General features: G+C 57.5%; 1 protein-coding gene across 1 annotated transcript; it reads right to left on the bottom strand.

Annotated features, from left to right (window-relative positions):
* Positions 1-18: 18 nt before the first annotated feature.
* Positions 19-17348, bottom strand: TMEM43 (transmembrane protein 43). The gene is made up of 12 exons (XM_014838450.3): positions 17210-17348; positions 13220-13369; positions 12170-12304; positions 11464-11558; positions 10608-10657; positions 10242-10311; positions 9361-9431; positions 8310-8431; positions 7946-8020; positions 7263-7364; positions 4165-4282; positions 19-1851 (listed from the first exon to the last, which is right to left on the bottom strand). The coding sequence occupies exons 1-12, from the start codon at positions 17219-17221 to the stop codon at positions 1649-1651; spliced, it is 1203 nt and encodes a 400-aa protein (XP_014693936.1). The 5' UTR covers positions 17222-17348; the 3' UTR covers positions 19-1648.
* Between the last annotated feature and the right edge of the window lie 56 nt (positions 17349-17404).

Raw genomic sequence — 17404 nt, 5'->3', positions numbered from 1 at the left:
GAAGGGATAATGGCAAGGTCCTATAACAAAAGATATTTAAAAATTTATTTTCAATTTTTATCAGAAATACAAAGATAATACAAATTTCATGATTTTCCAAAGGCTTCAAATATCTAACATTATTTTGCTCATTAACAACACTTTTGAAATTGGCAGTAATTTAAAATCTGCTAGAAAAAATTGCACAAACCAGATCCCAAGGATTTTGCATTTCACCATCATCTAGTTACAGTGTTGTCTCCAAAAGCATCCTTTAAAAGTTGAGAGATTGATGAAACTGCTTGTTTAACAAGCAGTAGTGAATACTATTTCAGTCCTTCAACCCAGATAAATCATCGCTGGGACTGGCTGTTTTTAACACGAAGAATCTCCGTTTATAGCACAGATGACCCAGGACAAGAAGAAGATTAGCTCACTAGTTTCAGAAGTTCTGACCCCTCACTTGACTACCAAATACTTACTTGCTAAAACAAGCACTCCAGCAAAGCAGAACAATTTCCAAATAGCAAAAAGATAAAGGACATACAAAGAGTCTTTTAAGGCATCATGGTTATAACATAGTTTATCTTTCAAAGGGTATGAAACTTAGAAGCTAAGTGAATTAAGCGTGGGTAGGTTTTAATTAGGAGTAAAGCTGTGGACACTTAACAGATAAACCAACCACTCAGAAGCCGCCACGTGAGGCCTGGACACTCATGTAGAAGCATTGATGTGATGAAAGGAACAAGGTCAAACGAGAGTGCTGGACTCCAGCAGGCTCCAGGTCTCTGATCCCTGATTCTGGCCGATGGGAGGTCACCGTGAGGAGCCCACCTAACAGAATAGAGCTTCCAACGTCTTCCTTTGATGGTTGACTAAAAACTGAATCATTCAAGTAAATCGGTAGTTTCTGATGCCAGAAGATGAAAGGAAAAGCCTTTCTCTGCCCTGGCGAGTCCCCTCTCCAAGGGTGGAAACACTTGGTCCAAAGCATCTTAAAGCGTCCCAGCAACCCAGAATACTGACAGAAGTAATAGTTTTTCTCACCAGGTAAGCCACACCCCCACTTAACACCTTTCTGTGCTCTGAATCAACTTCCACTGACGGATTAAAGCGTGTTTTTCTGTAACAGTCTGAAATGTGAATCATTCCGGTGGTTTTTTTGTTTTGTTTTTTAAATCTCAACTCCCTCATAGGGTAGGAGAGTGCTCTGTCCTGTTGCTGCGGTCCTGCTCCAAGGCGACTGTGACGGTGGCCCTTTAGGGTGCGGTGTGGCTGTGGCAGAGCCCAGGCACTCACCTCCAGGAATGAGAGGCAGCAGTGATAGGCGCAGGTCTCCGAGCATCACCGCCTCGTTGTCTGCAGACATCAGTGAAGTGAGATGTGCGGAGCGGCGACACTCGGTCCCAAGAAAAGGAGACGAGAATGCCTGTCATGCTACAAGACCAGGAGCTGCCTGCTGGCAAGAGAAGGGCTGGGGACGATGCTAACTGAGGGACACCAAACCTGACACCTATGTACGCGGTCAAGTCCAGCCCCTTGAAGAGCGGGGTGGGTGCAGAATCCAAAACGGATGCAGACTCATGCTCGGGCGTGGAGTGGGGTGGGGCCGGGGGGCGGCCTGGATCCGGGGGCTCACACGGGTGTCTGGTGGGTGCCAGGGCCTGCTTCACTCCAGCTTTTTGGCTGGCACCCGTGTCCGAGCAATGATGATGGGCACCAGGGCCAGGCAGCCGATGAAGAGGGCCCACAGGGGCCTGTAGAAGAGCCAGCCCGCAGCCACGGTCAGCAAGGTCAGTGAGGTGGCCATGCAGAAGGCGAAGGCCTTCAGGCCAATGTTGACCAGGTCTCGGAAGACGGGGAACCAGTCCACTGTGGGGAGAGAAAGGCAGTGAGGCTTCCAGGGCCGCCACGCCGCCTTCTCAGGACATCAGCAGGTGGGTCCTGTCTCTAGACGGGCGGGGGCCCCAGCTGCCGGGTGACCAAGGAGAGGAGGGGGCAGTGGTAGGAGCAAAGAACCTCCTAGTGCGGATGGAAATCCACGAGGAAGGAGCCCACCAGAGCTGTGGCTGGGCACTGAGCCGCCATCCAGGGAGAAGGCGCGCAAAGTGCTCTGTAAAGGTTCTGTGTTGATGGCAGCTGAGGCCAATGTAAAGACATTCGCCTGTGACACTCAAATACCCTGTGTGCTGCACCCTTACGAAGACTGTGGCCAGAACCTTCCGTGGTGTCTACTTGGGCCCCTCAGCCATTCCTGGAGGTGTCTGTTCATTCATGCAGCGAGTTATTACCAATTACCTGTGTGCCTGGCTCTGTGCAGGGGCCAAGGGAAATAAATAGGCCTAAGGTGGCCTCCGCCTTCAAGGATCTCACAGCTGTTGCCCCAATATAATCAAGTCTAGGATCCAGCTGAATCCATAGAGAACTACCCTCTCCTTGGCCTACCCTGCCCTCCAAGTTGGCATTCTGTAGCTGATGTCCACTGGGGGATCTTCAGTCAGTTCCCAGGAGGCCCCAGTGGCCTGGCACCCTTGGGTTTGCAGAGCAAGCCCCAGTGCCCTGCCACGACTACAGGACCCTGCAGGTCAGCTCATGGTTCACCTTGGTCTCTTCCCATCCGCACCCCTAGCTGGCCCTCGTAACCAGTAGAGCTCATGTTTTTGAGTGCTGGCCATGTGTCAGGCACTATGTGCACCATCTTACCAAAGCCTCATGCTCAAAGCTGGTACTGTGCTTAACCTCATTTCACCCACAACGTCACTGAGACCCAGGGAGTTCAACTTGCCCAAAGTCCTACAGCCAGAAAGTGCCAGGACCAGGATGTCAACTCCCGACTGAGCCCAGACCCTGAGCTCTCACCGTTGCCCTGGGCCTTGAGAGGACAGGGGCCTTGTCTGTCCTGCTCACTGCATGGTCTCCAGGGCTTAGAGCAGTGTCGTGCACACAGCAGGCACTTGGGAAGCACTTACTGAACGAATGCAGGCATGAATGAATGCTGCGGTGTAGCTTCCTGAACCACCCCCCCTGCACTCTGGATCCTGGCACGCTCTGACATCTGTCCTGACCCTGGAGTGTCAGCATTCCAGGATCACAGACTGTCAGACATTCAAAGGGCCCTCTGAGACAGATTCCCAGCTCTTCATCTTGGGAGACAATGGGAGACTTGAGGCTCAGAGAGGGAAAATGCCTGTCCAAGGTCACACAGCCACAACGGGCTTAGTGCAAAGGAACGGCGGGGGAGTCTGTTCAAATTCTAACCTCTCCCGAATGGCACCCAAGACCTGGCCAGTCTTTCTGGGCACAATCCAGCTGTCCCAGGAAAGCCTCAGAGGAAGTGTCCTTTTCCCTGTGGCCTCAGTTTCCTGTCTGTAAAACAAGGGCAGCGGCCCTCCCAGCTCTGCCAGTCCGGGAAGGACTGCAGCCAGACCTGTCCGCAGCTGGAAAGGGTAAGTGGGGGAGAGGTTGTGGTGGGGCCCAGAGAAGGCTGGACGGAAACGTCTGACTGGTTGGGACACAGTGGGGCAAAGGCCTGGATGGGGAGTCCCCCGAGGAGCCCTGTCCTCCCAGAGCCACAGTCTAGGCCCAGCACCTACTCAGTCACGCTGGGCTCTCCGTCCTGGGCCAGGCTAGGTCACTCAGGCAGCTACTGGGCTCACTGGTGCCAACCCCAGGCCAAGTGAGAAGGCCATAATCTCGCTGGCTGCCCCAAATCTAGCCCAAGTCTTGGGGTGGGGAGGGAAGCCATAACAGTTTTAGAGTATTTCTTATTTGCCAAATATTTCACAAAATTCTGCAGGTTAGGTGTGAGGTACCTGAAGCTGAGAGAAGGGAACAGCCCCAGCATCCAGAGCTCTAACATCACAGACCTCAGGTCTGGCTCACTGCAAAGGCTGGCCAGCCTCCGCACCACGGCTGATCGTGTGGAAGGAAGGGATGGAGGAATGAATGACTGAGCGAGCCGGGGATGGGTGGGCCAGACCTTCGGATCACGGAAGCTGAACCAGCCTCCTGGGAGTCAGCACCCACCCAGCCCGCACCCTGGCAGCCTCTTGTCCCTCATACTTGCCTTCCTCTGCCTAGGGAGCACCTGTCAGGCGGGAAAAGCTGACACAGTGCTGTCATCAGCACGGCAGAGGCACCTGGGGCTGTAGCGGGGGCAGGACCCCCAGCCCCGTCCACACCTACCCAGGGTATAGAGGATCCGCGTCATCAGGGTGAGGCCCGTAAACATGGCCATCCAGCCGGCGGCCCGCAGGCCCCATGTCTTCATGGAGTTGCTCTTCTGCTCTCTACGAAACACCTCCTGTGGGACACAGTGGGTGGGAGGGAGGGCTCATGTCGCATGTCTCTGACGGAGGCGTGCCAACCCGGGAGCTGTTGGCCCCTCTGAACAGATCGGAGGGAGGAGGGCACATCTCCCACCCAGGTCTAAGGGCCTCTCCCGCTGGGACGGCCCAGAGCAAGGCCCAGAGATGCAGGGGGAGGTACGGCCTTCAGGTCACAGCCCACCTCCTTCCTGCGTCCTTAGCTCGCTGTCCTGTCAGGGAGAGCCTGCTTAGCCCCCTCCACACTGCAGCAGCACCCAGGGGTCGCTGGTCACCACCCGCCACAGTGGCAATGTCTGAGTGTGTGTGCTGCCCCTGGGACATGCTCCGTGCAGTCTTTGACTCCATCTCAGACTCGGTTCTCAGGGTCGGGGACGCTGCACTCTCCTGGTCTCCCTCCTTCTCAGGCTGCTCCTTCCCTCTGGCTGTCCTTCCCATGCTGAAATTCTTCCACGCCCCCCCCCCCCCCCCCCCGCTGCCCCCACCCCAGGGACCCCTCTCGATGCCCAGGCCCTCATTTAAAGCTGCAGCTCTGGCACCTTTCTGTGCCTCACCCCTGGGGTTCCCACTGCCTAAGAGACATCTCCACTTGACGTCTTGGCACGTTGACACCAACATTGGAGCCTCCACCCCACTGCTCCTCTCCATCGTCTCTGTCTCGGCAGGTGGAGCAGCCACCCGCCCCCTGCACAAGCCGAAACCTGGGTGTCAAACGTGGCTCGCTCCTCCCTCACCACCTCCCATCCAGGCCATACGCAAGTCCTGGCAACGCTGTGTCCACACTTCCCCAAATCTCTCACCACCGTCACCCCTCCCCTGTGTCGGCACCGTCTCCCACCTGGACCGCTGCGGCAGCCTCCTGCCCCCTGCCCATGTGCTCCTGCCACCCTCACCTCCTTCTCCACACTGTGACCTGCTACAGCCCCACCATCTACGCCCCAGCCCCACTGGCTGCCTGTCCAGAGATCAGGTCAAGTGTCTGCTGCCTTGGGGCCTTTGCACACACCTAATCCTGCCTTGCCAGCTCCTGCACTCTTCCAGGCTCAGCCTAAGTGCCATTTCTTCAGAGCCTCCCCGACCCCAGGCTGAGTCGGGCTCCCTTGGCCTTACTGTAACAGCAGTGATGGCAACTAACACTTACTGCTTCCTAGTTAGCAGTCGCGTCCCACATGCTTTCTAAGTATTATCTTATTTCACCGCTGAGGGTAGGCATGCTTATTTCCACTTTACAGAAGAGGAAACTGAGGCTCTGAGAGGACAAGTAACCCACTCAGGGTCTCACCCGAAGCAGCTGACTAAGCTACAGGCTTGAGCGTAGGGGCCATGTCTGTTTTGTCCCTCACTGTGTCCCTGGTGCTCAATAAAAACACACTGAATGAATGAAGACCCTTCACAACCACCAAATAAGGCGGAGGTGATAACAATAATGCAAAAGGTTCCATTTTCCAGAGGAGGCAGCAGGCTAAGAGAGGAGAGAGCCGGCTTGGGCTCCACCGCCAGCGGCAGGCAGAGTCCACGATCGTCCTCCCTGCACTCTCCCGTCCCAGAGCTGGGACGTGGGCATCCTGGCTCGCAGGCTCTGGCTTCTCCTCAGGGCCATGCGCTGCCTCCTCGGCTCAAGGTCTTCTCTCCCCGCTTGGCAGAGACCCCGCGCTGCTCCTGCCGGTCTGTCAGAGCCTTCCCTCCTGGGAGTTGTGCAAGCCAGGAGCCCCGCCGCTCCTCTCTGTGGGCAGCTCTGAGACCTGGGCCTCCACCTGCAAGAGGCTGGAAGCCAAGCCACGGCTGGGGTTCTGGGAGAGAAAGGGAGGCCGGGACAGGGCCTCTTCACGTCAGAAACTCCCTAGGGCCCCGGGAGCTGCAGGTGGAAAGGGTGACTCATGACCTACTAGGCTGGAGGTGGCAGCCCCACCCTGACGTTGGCAACTGTGCTCTGGGCCACACCCTCGTCCTGGCCAAAGGAGTAGGTACAGCCCCCACCCACAACATGCCCCGACCCCAGGGCTGGGGGCTGGAGTGAGAGGGATGGCAGCTGAGGGCCTAATGACAGGCTCAAGAGGGTCACAGCTAAGCCCTGCTGCCTGCCTGTCTCTTCCAAGCCAATTCTGGATGAAAATCCCACAGTCCTGTTCAAGGCAAGTATGGAACGTCCCACCAGTGACACGCTGTGTTCAACAACAAAGTAAAAACTGTTTTCCTGTTGAAGAGTAGGATTTCCTGCCTGGGAGAAGAAAGGCTAACATTTAAGGCACGCAACTGAAGAGACCAGCGCCTCTGAGCACCTCTGCTCCTGGCAGCTGAGGCAGGACCCTCCCCGCTTCACGAGTGGGGACAGGGCTGCCAGGCCTGGGACCACTGTCCCTGAGGCACCCACCCTCCCTCGCAGTCCTGGACTCTGCAGCTCCAAGCCCCGCTGCCCCTAGTGCTCTTAAAGCGGCAGCGCATCCTCACGGGGGCCTCCGGGCTCAGCAGCCTCGTCTACCCCACGCCCTCCTCTTGGGGCGGCGGCCACTCGGGCACTCCCAGTGCCCCTGACATGATGAATACCGTCCTGCCTGAGCTACTGAGGGACCCCGACTCCTCCAGCTCTGACCGATTCCCTTCCGCTGGGACTCAGCAAACTGTCACTCAAATTGTCACTGCCTTGACCAGTGCTGAAGCAGCCTTCTGTGATCGGGTCTGTTTCTCTCAGAGCGTCTGCCACCCCTCCCAACGCTCCACACCATGTGTCCTTACTCCCCCACACGGCGGGAAGCCTGTGAGGGACGAGGCTGTTCTGCTCGCGGGTCTGTCCTCAGCACCTGGCCCAGTCTGGCACACACGGAGATTCTTATTCCTTCTATTTCCTTCTCTTGCCTCATGGCACCAGCTAGGCCCTCTAGTAGTAGGAGCTTACTAAATAGCCACCAGAGTGGAGGACCTGCCTGTCCCGCCATCACGCAGGGGGCAGCAGCAACTCACCTCTGCTGAGAAGTCCCCATGGTGCAGGAGAAGCAAGGTGTCCCCGGACCTGGTGGAGTATGGGACTAGCTGGTCACCCCGCTGCCGGGCAATCACGGTGACCTGGTCAGAGAATTTGGGGTTAGACCTGAGGGGATGATCAGCCCGCCCGGTCCCAGCGCCCCTCTGCACTGTGTGCCGACTAGGGGAGTGAGGAGACCCAGGCCAGCCCCGGAGCCTCTTTCCACACCTCGGCCGGTGTACAGCAGCCCCCCGAGGTCGGCCAATCGGCTCCACTCCAAGCTCCAGGGAGGACCCTGGGCAGAAGCAGGATTCCGGGCAGAGCAGGGGCAGGGGCAGGACTGCACTTGACGGGCTCAGGAACACGAGACCCAGTACTGACAGAGCAAAAAACGGGCTGGGGGAAGAGGGCCCGCGTGTGATGGGAAGAACTCTCATCAGGCATAATCATGAGATGCCTCTAGAACTGCAGCTCCTAAGGCACGGTTCACGGGTGTCCAGGGTGGCTGCGGGGACGCGGACCTCGGAAACTGCTCCAGGCAGGCCCGACGGTGGGTGAAAGTGAGCACTTAAATGCTTTTCCTGGAGGGAGGGTCCGAAGCATTCATGACACTGTCCGAGGTGTCTGTGCCCAGGAAGGTTAGGGAGCCCTGCCTTAGTCTGCCCTGGGGGAGCTGGATTACCACGTGAGCTGGGCCCAGGTCGGGGTCGTCGCCGCTCAGCCCCGCGTAGGAAAAGGAGACGCGCAGGTCTCCGACCTGGGGGTGGGAGAGAAGTGAGGGGAGTGAGGCAGGCGGCAGTCAGCCTGGGCCTGGGCCCATGGTGCCGTCGAACCCCGCGCTGGTGCTCTCCCCGCCTCCACCTTGGCCCACGTGTCCCCATCACCCAGGAGGCCTCTCCTCTCCCATTTCATTTGGCCGAGTGCAGCTACAGGTTCAACAGAACAGAGGCAGTCGATAGCAGGACTGTGACTCCTGCGTGCTGTCCGGGATGCTCCTCCACGGCCCTGATCTTTGCTATCTGAGCAGCCCAAGCCCCCAAGCATACCTCTGGATACTTGGGGTTTTCACTGTGGTAGAAATAGTCTCCCCGGCGAATGATGTCCACGTGGGGGTCCTCCAGCTTGGACAGGCTCAATGGCTTGAAGTTGTCGATTTTGTCAATGAGGCCTGAGAGAAGCGAGGTGGTTAGAAACAAGAGTATGCAAATTAAAACACCCCTGGTCTGCAAGCCCCTCAGCCTGACACCCTGCCCACGACGCCCTCACACCCAGCTCACAGCCTGGCCCTGCTGCCACCTCCAGACTCAGCCCCCTCCGGGCTTGGTATGCCCTTCTCCAATCCACCTCTTCCACAGCTTGTCCTCTGCCAGCCTCATCTCAGTCACCATTTCCTCCAGAAAGCCTTTCCTGTCCCCTCTCCCTGTCCAGTCGGAGTGACCACAGCTCCAGGAATGGTCCTAGCCCTGTCCCCACCCCACCTTGGGTCCAGTCACCCATGTCCAAGCCTGGCTCCCTGGCTACACAGAGAGCACCTGAGGCCAGGGCCGGCAGGCACAGCAGGCACAAGCTGAGCGACAGGACAGATGGCCGCCCCGGATCTCCAGGCCTCCCCTCCCACCTTCCAGGGTCAGACTCAGGGAAAGAGCCCCAGGAGTTACTGTGGCCAGTGATGCCACCTTGTCCCTTGAAAGCTTCTCTTGGAGTCACCTGGGGGCAGCCTGCAATGACCCACCCCCTTCCTGGCACGGGGCTGGATGCCAGGTCTCTAGTGCTGCTCGAGGGCCACCTGAGGAAGGCTCTCGGCTGTCTGGCCAGAACTGGCACGGCAGCAGTGCCTGGTGGTCATTCTCTGCAAGAGCGGCGCTTCAGAGGAACCCGGCCGGGGTGCGAGCGTTCTGCACGAGCCTTGGCACCCTGGGATCTGCCTTCCCTCCGGCCCACAGCCCAAAGTATGATGCTGGGGAAGTGCCGGCTGACCCCCTGCCCAGGGGAGTGGGACCCTTTAACCCCCCGCCGGCTGGGTGCTAGGAGGTGGCCGCGTGGAGGCACAGGGCCTCTGTGTTGGTGCTGGCTCACCTGAAGGGGCTGGAGACGTACCTGCCGAGAGGAAAAACCTGCCAATTTGGACGAAGGGGGCCGTTGCTGTGAAGGACTCCACTGCCATCGCACTGTGGGAGAGAGCGCTGCCGGTGAAGAGGGGCACCAGCGGGGAGCGCTCTGGTCCCTCTGGGTTGTGCCAGGAAGGGCTGCCATCTGGGGGCTCTGGCAAGTGCAGACCAGCCCAGGCGCTCCCGACGTCTTGACTTTACACCCTGCTCCACCCCCGAGACGGAGCACCCTCACTCTGTCTCCCATGCCCCAGAGCCTCAGAGGTCTCTTGCCTAGGCCCCTGGCAGCCCATGTCACCCCCCACCAGCCGTCAGCTGGCCCTCCATGGCCTTCACACCCTCACTGACCCTCCCCAGCCCTGGGCAGCATCCAAGCCGCCCTGTGCACATGTCCCAGACCCTTCCTGGCACAGCCCTGCCCGTGGCCGCAGGCAGCTGTGCTCCAGTGTTACGCCTGTTTCACCATCCCCACATCCCTGAGCTGCTAACCGCCCTCTGCCGAAATCCTCTGAAAGCCCGGATCGAGTGCCACTGCCTCCTGAAAGCCCTCCCTGATTGTCCTGCCACTCCCATGGCTAACAGGTAACAAAATGCCCCCCTGGTGCAGTCTGTGCAAATCCTTTAAGGTACTCAGCCTAAGCCTTCTATTTGTGACCTGTTTGAGGGGAGCTTGTCTGGGGTCAGAGAAGTTGGGTCTTGCCTCCCTGTGCTCCTGGTGCCCAGCACAGGAGCTGGCCTCAGAGCCATGTCCCACGCTTTCATCCTTTCATGACGCAGAAGTCAGTCAATCCCATTACACAGATGAGGAAGCTGAGGTGGGACCTGCCAGTGGCAGGCAAGGCTGTGCTCAGGCTGGGGCCCAGCTCTCACCTGGGGTTTTTGTGGCCAATCTCTCTGTCGAAGTTTCTGCTGTTGACAATCTCTGACCTCCATTCGGTGTCTGTCGTGGGGAGAGGGAACAACTCAGAAATGGTGGTAGAGTGGCCACAGGTCTGAGGATTACTGGCCCTGCATCCTCTTATCCAAACCCGTGACCACATGAGGGGCGAAGGGACAGCTCCTCGAGCCTCATGGGATGGATAGGAGAGCAGGGCTCTGAGGACCGGCACCCAGGGATCCCCGCGCCTGGTTCTGCACCCTTCCTGCTGCCATCAGCCTCCGCCAAGAGCAGAGAGCACATGTGCGCAGGGACATGCCAGCATCTGCTCGCAGGCAGGGGCGGGGCCCCGTACTCACTGTAGGAGTACCTCCTCTCTGTCTTCACCTGCCCATCCTCGGTGTATTCTCTGCAGGGAAAGCACAGGCAGCCCCAGCGTCAGCCCATCCCTCCGGAGGCATTCCAATCTCTCAGCATCTCCAACAGGAAGCAGCTCGCAGCGACCAGGCCAAACTCCCCAGTGGAGCAGGCTTTGTCTGCAGCAGCCCAGAGACAGGGCACTCACTCCCCAGCAGACAGCCAGTTCCACCCCTCGAGGCCCTGACCGGAGCAAAGAGCATTCTCATCCTGAGCTCACACCAAGGGGCCCAGCCCCGCCGTCTGGGCTCAGAGGTCTGCCTGCACCCTCTGCTCCAGAACTTCCTGGGAGAGTCCCCTGCAGCTGCCCTTCTCTGAGCCAAGCTGAGCTGTCCTGGCTCCCCGACTCCCGGCCAGCTCCCCTCCCTACTCATAGTCCATGTGGCTCAGCTCCAGGGGACCCTGCCTGGCCAATGGGAGCCTGCCTTGGGACTTCTGTCAGAACTGACAGGATGTAACCGGGAGGCTGCCTCTGCCCCTCGGGAGAGAAGATAGGACTGACACACGGGAAAGCACTGTTTGCAGCCTGGATCCGGTCATGCCTCGAGCATGGGCATCCCTGGATAACTTCCTAGACAAGAGCGATCACTCCCGCTTTCCTCTTTGAGCCGCTCTGCATTAGGTTCCTGCCACCTCCAAAAGATCACTGGCTAACAATTGTGGGGTAATCTGGCATTTGTCTGATAGGAAGATTTTATACTTTCAATTTCAGAAGCGTCACAATGAAAGCCACCTGCGTGTCATCGTAGCGTCTGCGCCTCCTTACCCCCAGCTGACCCTGCGCTCCCTGCGCCTCACCTGGACTCCTCCGTCTCCACCCACTGGTACATCTCCACGTGCCGCCGCAATTTCACAGCCGGAAGGTGGACCCCGTAGTTTGGATCAGACAAGAGCTTCAAAAAAACCAAGAAAAATAAGGGCTAAGACTCACATCAGCCCAGAAGCCCGGCTCAGGGGAAGCTGGACTGGAAGAGAAACAGGAATGGGGAACAGGGACAGGGCGCGGAGTCCTACAGCGGCTGCGTGTGGGAGAATCCAGTGAAGCTGCCTGTTCAAGGCCTTGGCACTCTCCCGTGGCCACAAGCCGCATGGTACAGGCTCAGGCTGCACGGCCCAACAGCAAGGTGCCAAGGACACGTGATTGTGTTCCCACAGGAAAGCACCCGTGGAGCCTGGCTCTGGACACACAAGCTAATCACAATCACTGAAGCGCCGTTTGTAAAGCTTGCACCACGTGCCCAGGACTGTGCCAAGAGGCTGGCTACTCAATCCCGCGCATCTGCAAAATTGGCCCCCGACTTCGTTACGATCATTCTCCCCAGGCTACAGATGAAGATGTTGAGACTCAGGAGGGCTGGGTCCACACAGCTGCTGAGCGGTGGAGTTGGAAACCACACCCACGCGTGTCCATCTCCAAGGCCCATGCTTTCCAAATCCTCAAGCAGACAATATCCAGCAATAGGCCTCAAGCCGCCGGCAGGCCGGCAACCATTGCCGAACCTACCTTGGACGTCCGCAGGGCCCCAATGATGTGCACCAGCCTCCCCTCGTTCTCTGGAGCCACACTGTGGATGCTGTCAGGGGACACCACGAGCGAGAGGCCCTCGGCCAGGGAGGTTGCTGTCTTCAAGGCGCGGCCCTGTGAGCAAAGGGGAGTGAGGATGCCAACACTCAGGCACGGCTGAGACGGTTGTGCTTACTGCAGTCTGTCAGCGCAAGATGGGCCTCTGGGTGCACTGAGGCTGATCTCCCCCTTTTACATCTGAAAAACTGAGGTCTGGCAAGTGGCAGAGTTGGGATCCGAACCCAGAATTCCTGCTTTTCTTGGCAGACCTTGTCCCACCACTCCACCCCACCACCAATCTCAGGACTGCCCTCATGGTGGGAATAGCTGGGGCTTCTGTCTGTCCTGTCCCCTCCCCTCATTTTCCCCTGTTTTTTCCTCCCCTGCCCTCCTCTCAGTCCATGTAAGTTACATGGGCCAATCTGCACTGCTGTCCAAATTATGTGACCCAGACCCGCCAATCAAAATGTGTATCCACGGGCCACAGGGACTGGTTCAGAGAGAGGACTGAGACCCAAGCCAGCCACTGAGAGATCTCCCTGCAACTTTTGATAACTGATTTACAAAGAGATGGTTCCCCTTTTCTCTGGGGTTACTAAGCTGGTTGGATGTGACTCTGGAGTTGCTGGGCCACCTGTGCCACCACAAAGGCAGAGCCTGCCAAAGAGAAATCCACAATAGAGAAAAACAGGCAAGAGCTGGAGAAATGGAAATTCCTGGTAACCCAGCATGAATGCCTGGATCCAACCATGGCTGAAGTTGGTACCGCGCCCAGGATTTCAGACATGTAAAATGATCCATTTCGCTTCCTGATTCTGTCAGTTGTGAGGTGGGTCAAAACAGAAAGAATTCTGATTAATTCAGCAGCCCCTCCTCCTCTCTTTTGTAAAACGTCGGCCCTTATTACCAAATCCAGCCTCTAGATTCACAGCCTTTGATCCTGGTGCTGTGGGACCCTCACTCTGCACAGAGGGACCCTGAACATTTTACCTCATTGGTGAAAATCAAGTAGAAGGAGAGCAGGAAGGTCATGAGCCCCACAAACATCCCGCCTGAGGTCTCGCTCAGCCGCTCCAGGAAGCCTGGCTGGGGCTCGGTTGTAGTTTTGACATGTTCTCTCCTGTTACTTGAACTGGAATACTGAAAAATGAAAAATTAAAAAAAAAATCAGAAAGAAAATCGGTTTTGAAAATAAACTGAATTTTGCTATTTATTTATACTCAGCTTTTACTGCTTTTTAATTATAAAATAAATGCACAGATAATAAGTGTGCAGTCTGATGGGTTTTGACAAATGCATCCATCATCTGACCAACACCCAGACTGAGCTACAGAACATTTCTATCACCCCAGGAATCTTCCTTGTGTCCCCGCCCTGCCAATCCTCCCCTCTCCTCGCCCACCAGGGGGACAACCATTTGAATCTGTAGCACTGTAGATTCGTGTTGGCTCTTCTGGAACTTGACATACGTGGAATTATACAGCACAAACTCTTTTTTGTCAAGATCCTTTAACTCAGTGCACGGCTCCTGAGGTCCACCTAGGTGGTGCGTCAGTGGCTTACGCCTTTTCAAGGCTGAGTAGTACTCCACAGAGGAGCACACCCGTTTGCTGAGCATTCACCAGTGGCTATCTGTCCTGGTCGTCTCACGTTCTTAGATATTAAGGACACTCATGTACACATCTTTATGTAGACAGGAGCTTCCACTTCCCTCGGGTATTGGGTAAACACCTAGGAGTGGAAGTGCTGGATCACAAGGAAGATGTATGTTTTTTAAGAAACTGCCAAATCATTTTTTTTCATTTTAAAGATTTTATTTTTCCTTTTTCTCCCCAAAGCCCCTGGTACGTAGTTGTCTATTTTTAGCTGTGGGTCCTTCTGGTTGTGGCATGTGGGAGGCCACCTCAGCATGGCCTGATGAGTGGTGCCATGTTTGCGCCCAGGATCCGAACCGGCGAAACCCTGGGCCGCTGAAGTGGAGCACGTGAACTTAACCATTCAGCCATGGGGCTGGCCCCCCAGCTTGTTTTAAAAACTGGTCATTACAGATATATTTTTAATTCAATCTGACAGATTGCGGCTGAGCTTCCAGAGGGCCATGCTGGCTTGGTGGGGTGAGAGGAGGGTAAAAAGGGTTAAGGGCCACTGAGTCACACAAATAGCGCTCAGCCATGCTGAGTGTCTGGGGAGAGAAGTGAATCCAGTGCTAAAGGAGTGACCCCTTCCAGCGGGGGATCAAGGCGGGCTCCCTGGAGGAGGGGGGATTTGAGTGAGCTCTCAGAGGCAGACCCTGGGGTGAGGGCACCTACAGCAGGAAGAACTGTGTGGGCAATGGTGAGGACAGAGGAACTGCTCCCTGGGGATCAGTACCCATCTTCTCCGGCGGGGTGTGGGGAGGAAAGGGGACAGCAAGGCACGTCTAGGCGGGTTCACGGTCAGCCTCAAACCAGAGGCAGCGGGTCAGGCCTTGTCCAATGATAACAGGAGCATGGTCTGGGGTGTGTCCACTGCTGATGGAGAGTGTTGTCACCCAGGGCAGGACTGCGGAGCCAGAAGACTGGGTTTGAGTCCAGGTTCTGCCACACACCAGCCATGAGACCGGGGGCAAGCAGCTCAAGCCCTTTGTGTCCTCCAGGTGCTCATCTGTAAAATGGGGATAATAATCCAACACAGAGGTTGTGGGGAGAGGCGAGGACATAAATACAAGCTGGCTGGTGGAGGGTTAGCAGCTTTCCCTGCAACTGATACCAAGCCTGGCACGGAGGCTGGGGATGAGCTGACAGAAGCCACAAAGATGTACAGCGGCTCCCAGGGAGTGCTCCGGTGAGCCAGGCCCTGAGTGCAGGGCTGGGGCCAGAGAAGAGACTCAAGTTGGAGTCTCTGCTCGAAATAGGCAAAGGCCACGTTCTCTGCTTCTCCCACATGCCACAAGTCCAGGCCTGCCAGGGACCAGATGCCCAACACATTCAGAAACGGTCTTGACCTTCCATGCCATTTGGAAATATTAGTGGAGCAATTTGCTGCAGGCGGGTAGGTGACCATCAGCCATGACAATGATGACAATGGCAAACACACCAGTCTATCACAGGCCAGTCATGGGCAAGCCTAAGGAGGTGGGGGCTGTCACTACCCCACTTCACGGATGAGAAAACAGAGGCTCAGAAGGGGTGATGGCGAGTCACACACCTGGCCGTGCTCTGAACGGACCTCCCAGTAGACACAGGATCACGGCGTCTCCTCCCTGCCCACTCCTCGCCACCCACCTCGCCCCGCCCTGCCCTGAGCGGCCCCCTCCTATGCCTTTCTCTTTCTCTTCAAGGCTGTCTGTAAGCCCGATCTTGATGTTGGCTCCTTGATGTGTGTTAAATACATGTATATATATCCTCAGTGACACATGCCCTCGCAGTCCCAGCACTCTGGGACTGAAGCAATGAGCAAGGAGTACAGGCCCTGAAAATCACTTGCTGTGCAACCCTGGGTATGTTGCTCTACCTCTCTGATCCTGTTCACTCACTTATAAAATGGAGATGGTAACAGCATCTCTGTTACAGGACAACTGTTACACTGATTATAAATTCTGTTGCCTCCCTGCTCCACCCTACCATCTTCAGATCTTTCTCCCTCACCCGCCCTGGTGGCTCCTGTAAACGTGCACCCAGCTACTGGATGAATCAACAAAGGTTTGGCAGCAGAGGATACACAAACTCTTCCACATTCCTTGGCGAAGGTGAGGTCCTAACATACCCGAGGTGCTCTCTGCCCACCAGCATTGTGAAGATCAACTTTCTTTTCCACATATTAGGTACCTACTGTGTGCTGGGCACTGTGCTAAGCACCGTCTCCCTTGAACTTCACAGTAACCGATCCCAGGAGGAAATATAAACACCGAGAGATTAAGGCCACACAGCCACTGAGAGGACGAATCTGGACTGGCCCCCAGGCCGGCCTGACTCCAGAGCCTGCGTTCTCCAGCACCTTCCATGACACCTTCCCGGACGCAGCCCGCCCTCTGCCCGGGCAGACCCTGGGTCCCCAGACCACCTCCGAGGCTTTTCTAGCTGCAGCCCTCAAGGCTCCTAGGCCTCCCAGACAACCCTAACACAAGGCGGTGTGTGCCAGGGCTCTGGGTGACACAAACCCTGGCTTCTCTGGGGGTGTGGGTGGCAGAGAGGACGCTCGGGGACAGAGGAGGGGCCTGAGAAGAGGGTGTGACAGACCAGGGGAGAGTGGCCAGGACGCTCCACCAAAGCAGGAGGGCGGGAGTGTCGGGGCTGGCAGGGCTCCCGAGCTGGCCCAGAAGCCCTTACCGAGGACGGAGTTGTGAGTCACCAGCTTCTCACATAGCCAGCGCCCTGGTGGGAGGTGTGCCCGGTTTGTTGAATGAATGCTGGACTTACATGGGAAGACTCTCAAGAATGGCTGGCTGTAGGGAGAAGCAGCCCGCAGCCTTTCAAAGGGAACGCCTTCCGCCAGGGCCTCTCTAACCAAATCCACGCTAGGAGGACGAGGGGCGCGGCAGCAGGGAAGCGCTCCCTCTCACGGGCATCCTAACGCCTGGGCTCCCAAGCTAGCATCGCAGCCTCGGTTCACGGCCCCCCCCCCCGCCCCCAGCCCCGCCCGCCCGACAGCGCGGTCTGTGCGCCGCTGGACAGCTCCCCGGGCCGTCCCGGCCGCCCCGCCCTTCCCGCGCACGGCTCTCTCCCGCCGAGGTCCCGACCAGCTCTCGAGCTCCGCCGGCTAAGACCCGCGAGCGCCCAGGCCAACGCCGGGAGCACCGCCTCCCAGCCCGCCTCCCTCCGCGCAGACGCGCGAGCCGAGCCGGGGGCCGAGAGACCGGACCGACGGACAGCGCCCGGAGGCGCAGAAGCGGGCACGCGGAGGGGTCAGCCCGTCCAGACGGACCTCGGCGGCCTCCGGGGAAGAGGAGGCCGCGGCTGATGGGGAAGCCCGGGTGTGGCCCGGCGGAACAGAGACACTCACGTTCGCGGCCATGGTGGGAGCCAGCTCGCCGCGCCCTCCCTCTGCTTCGCTGCGAGACGCGCCTACAGCCCGAGCGCGGAGTCAGCTGCCTCTCGGCCGCGCGCGAGCTGCGAAACTCCCCGTGAAACCCAGAACTAAGGGGACGCGCCACAGTTACCGCCCCTAGGGTCCCTGACTTTTCTGCTCATGCGCGCC

Source organism: Equus asinus, chromosome 21 (assembly GCF_041296235.1).
Source record: "Equus asinus isolate D_3611 breed Donkey chromosome 21, EquAss-T2T_v2, whole genome shotgun sequence".
NCBI classification, from domain to species: Eukaryota; Metazoa; Chordata; class Mammalia; order Perissodactyla; family Equidae; genus Equus; species Equus asinus.
The sequence above is the reverse complement of the archived record's forward strand: the minus strand, read 5'-3'. Positions and strand labels throughout refer to the sequence as shown.

Coding starts and splice junctions, on each gene's coding strand:
- TMEM43 (XM_014838450.3), bottom strand. Junction 10,658..11,463: donor GTGGAGACGGAGGAGTCCAG/GTGAGGCGCAGG, acceptor CTTTCCCTGCAG/AGAATACACCGAGGATGGGC. Junction 1,852..4,164: donor GCGGATCCTCTATACCCTGG/GTAGGTGTGGAC, acceptor CTCTCCCCACAG/TGGACTGGTTCCCCGTCTTC.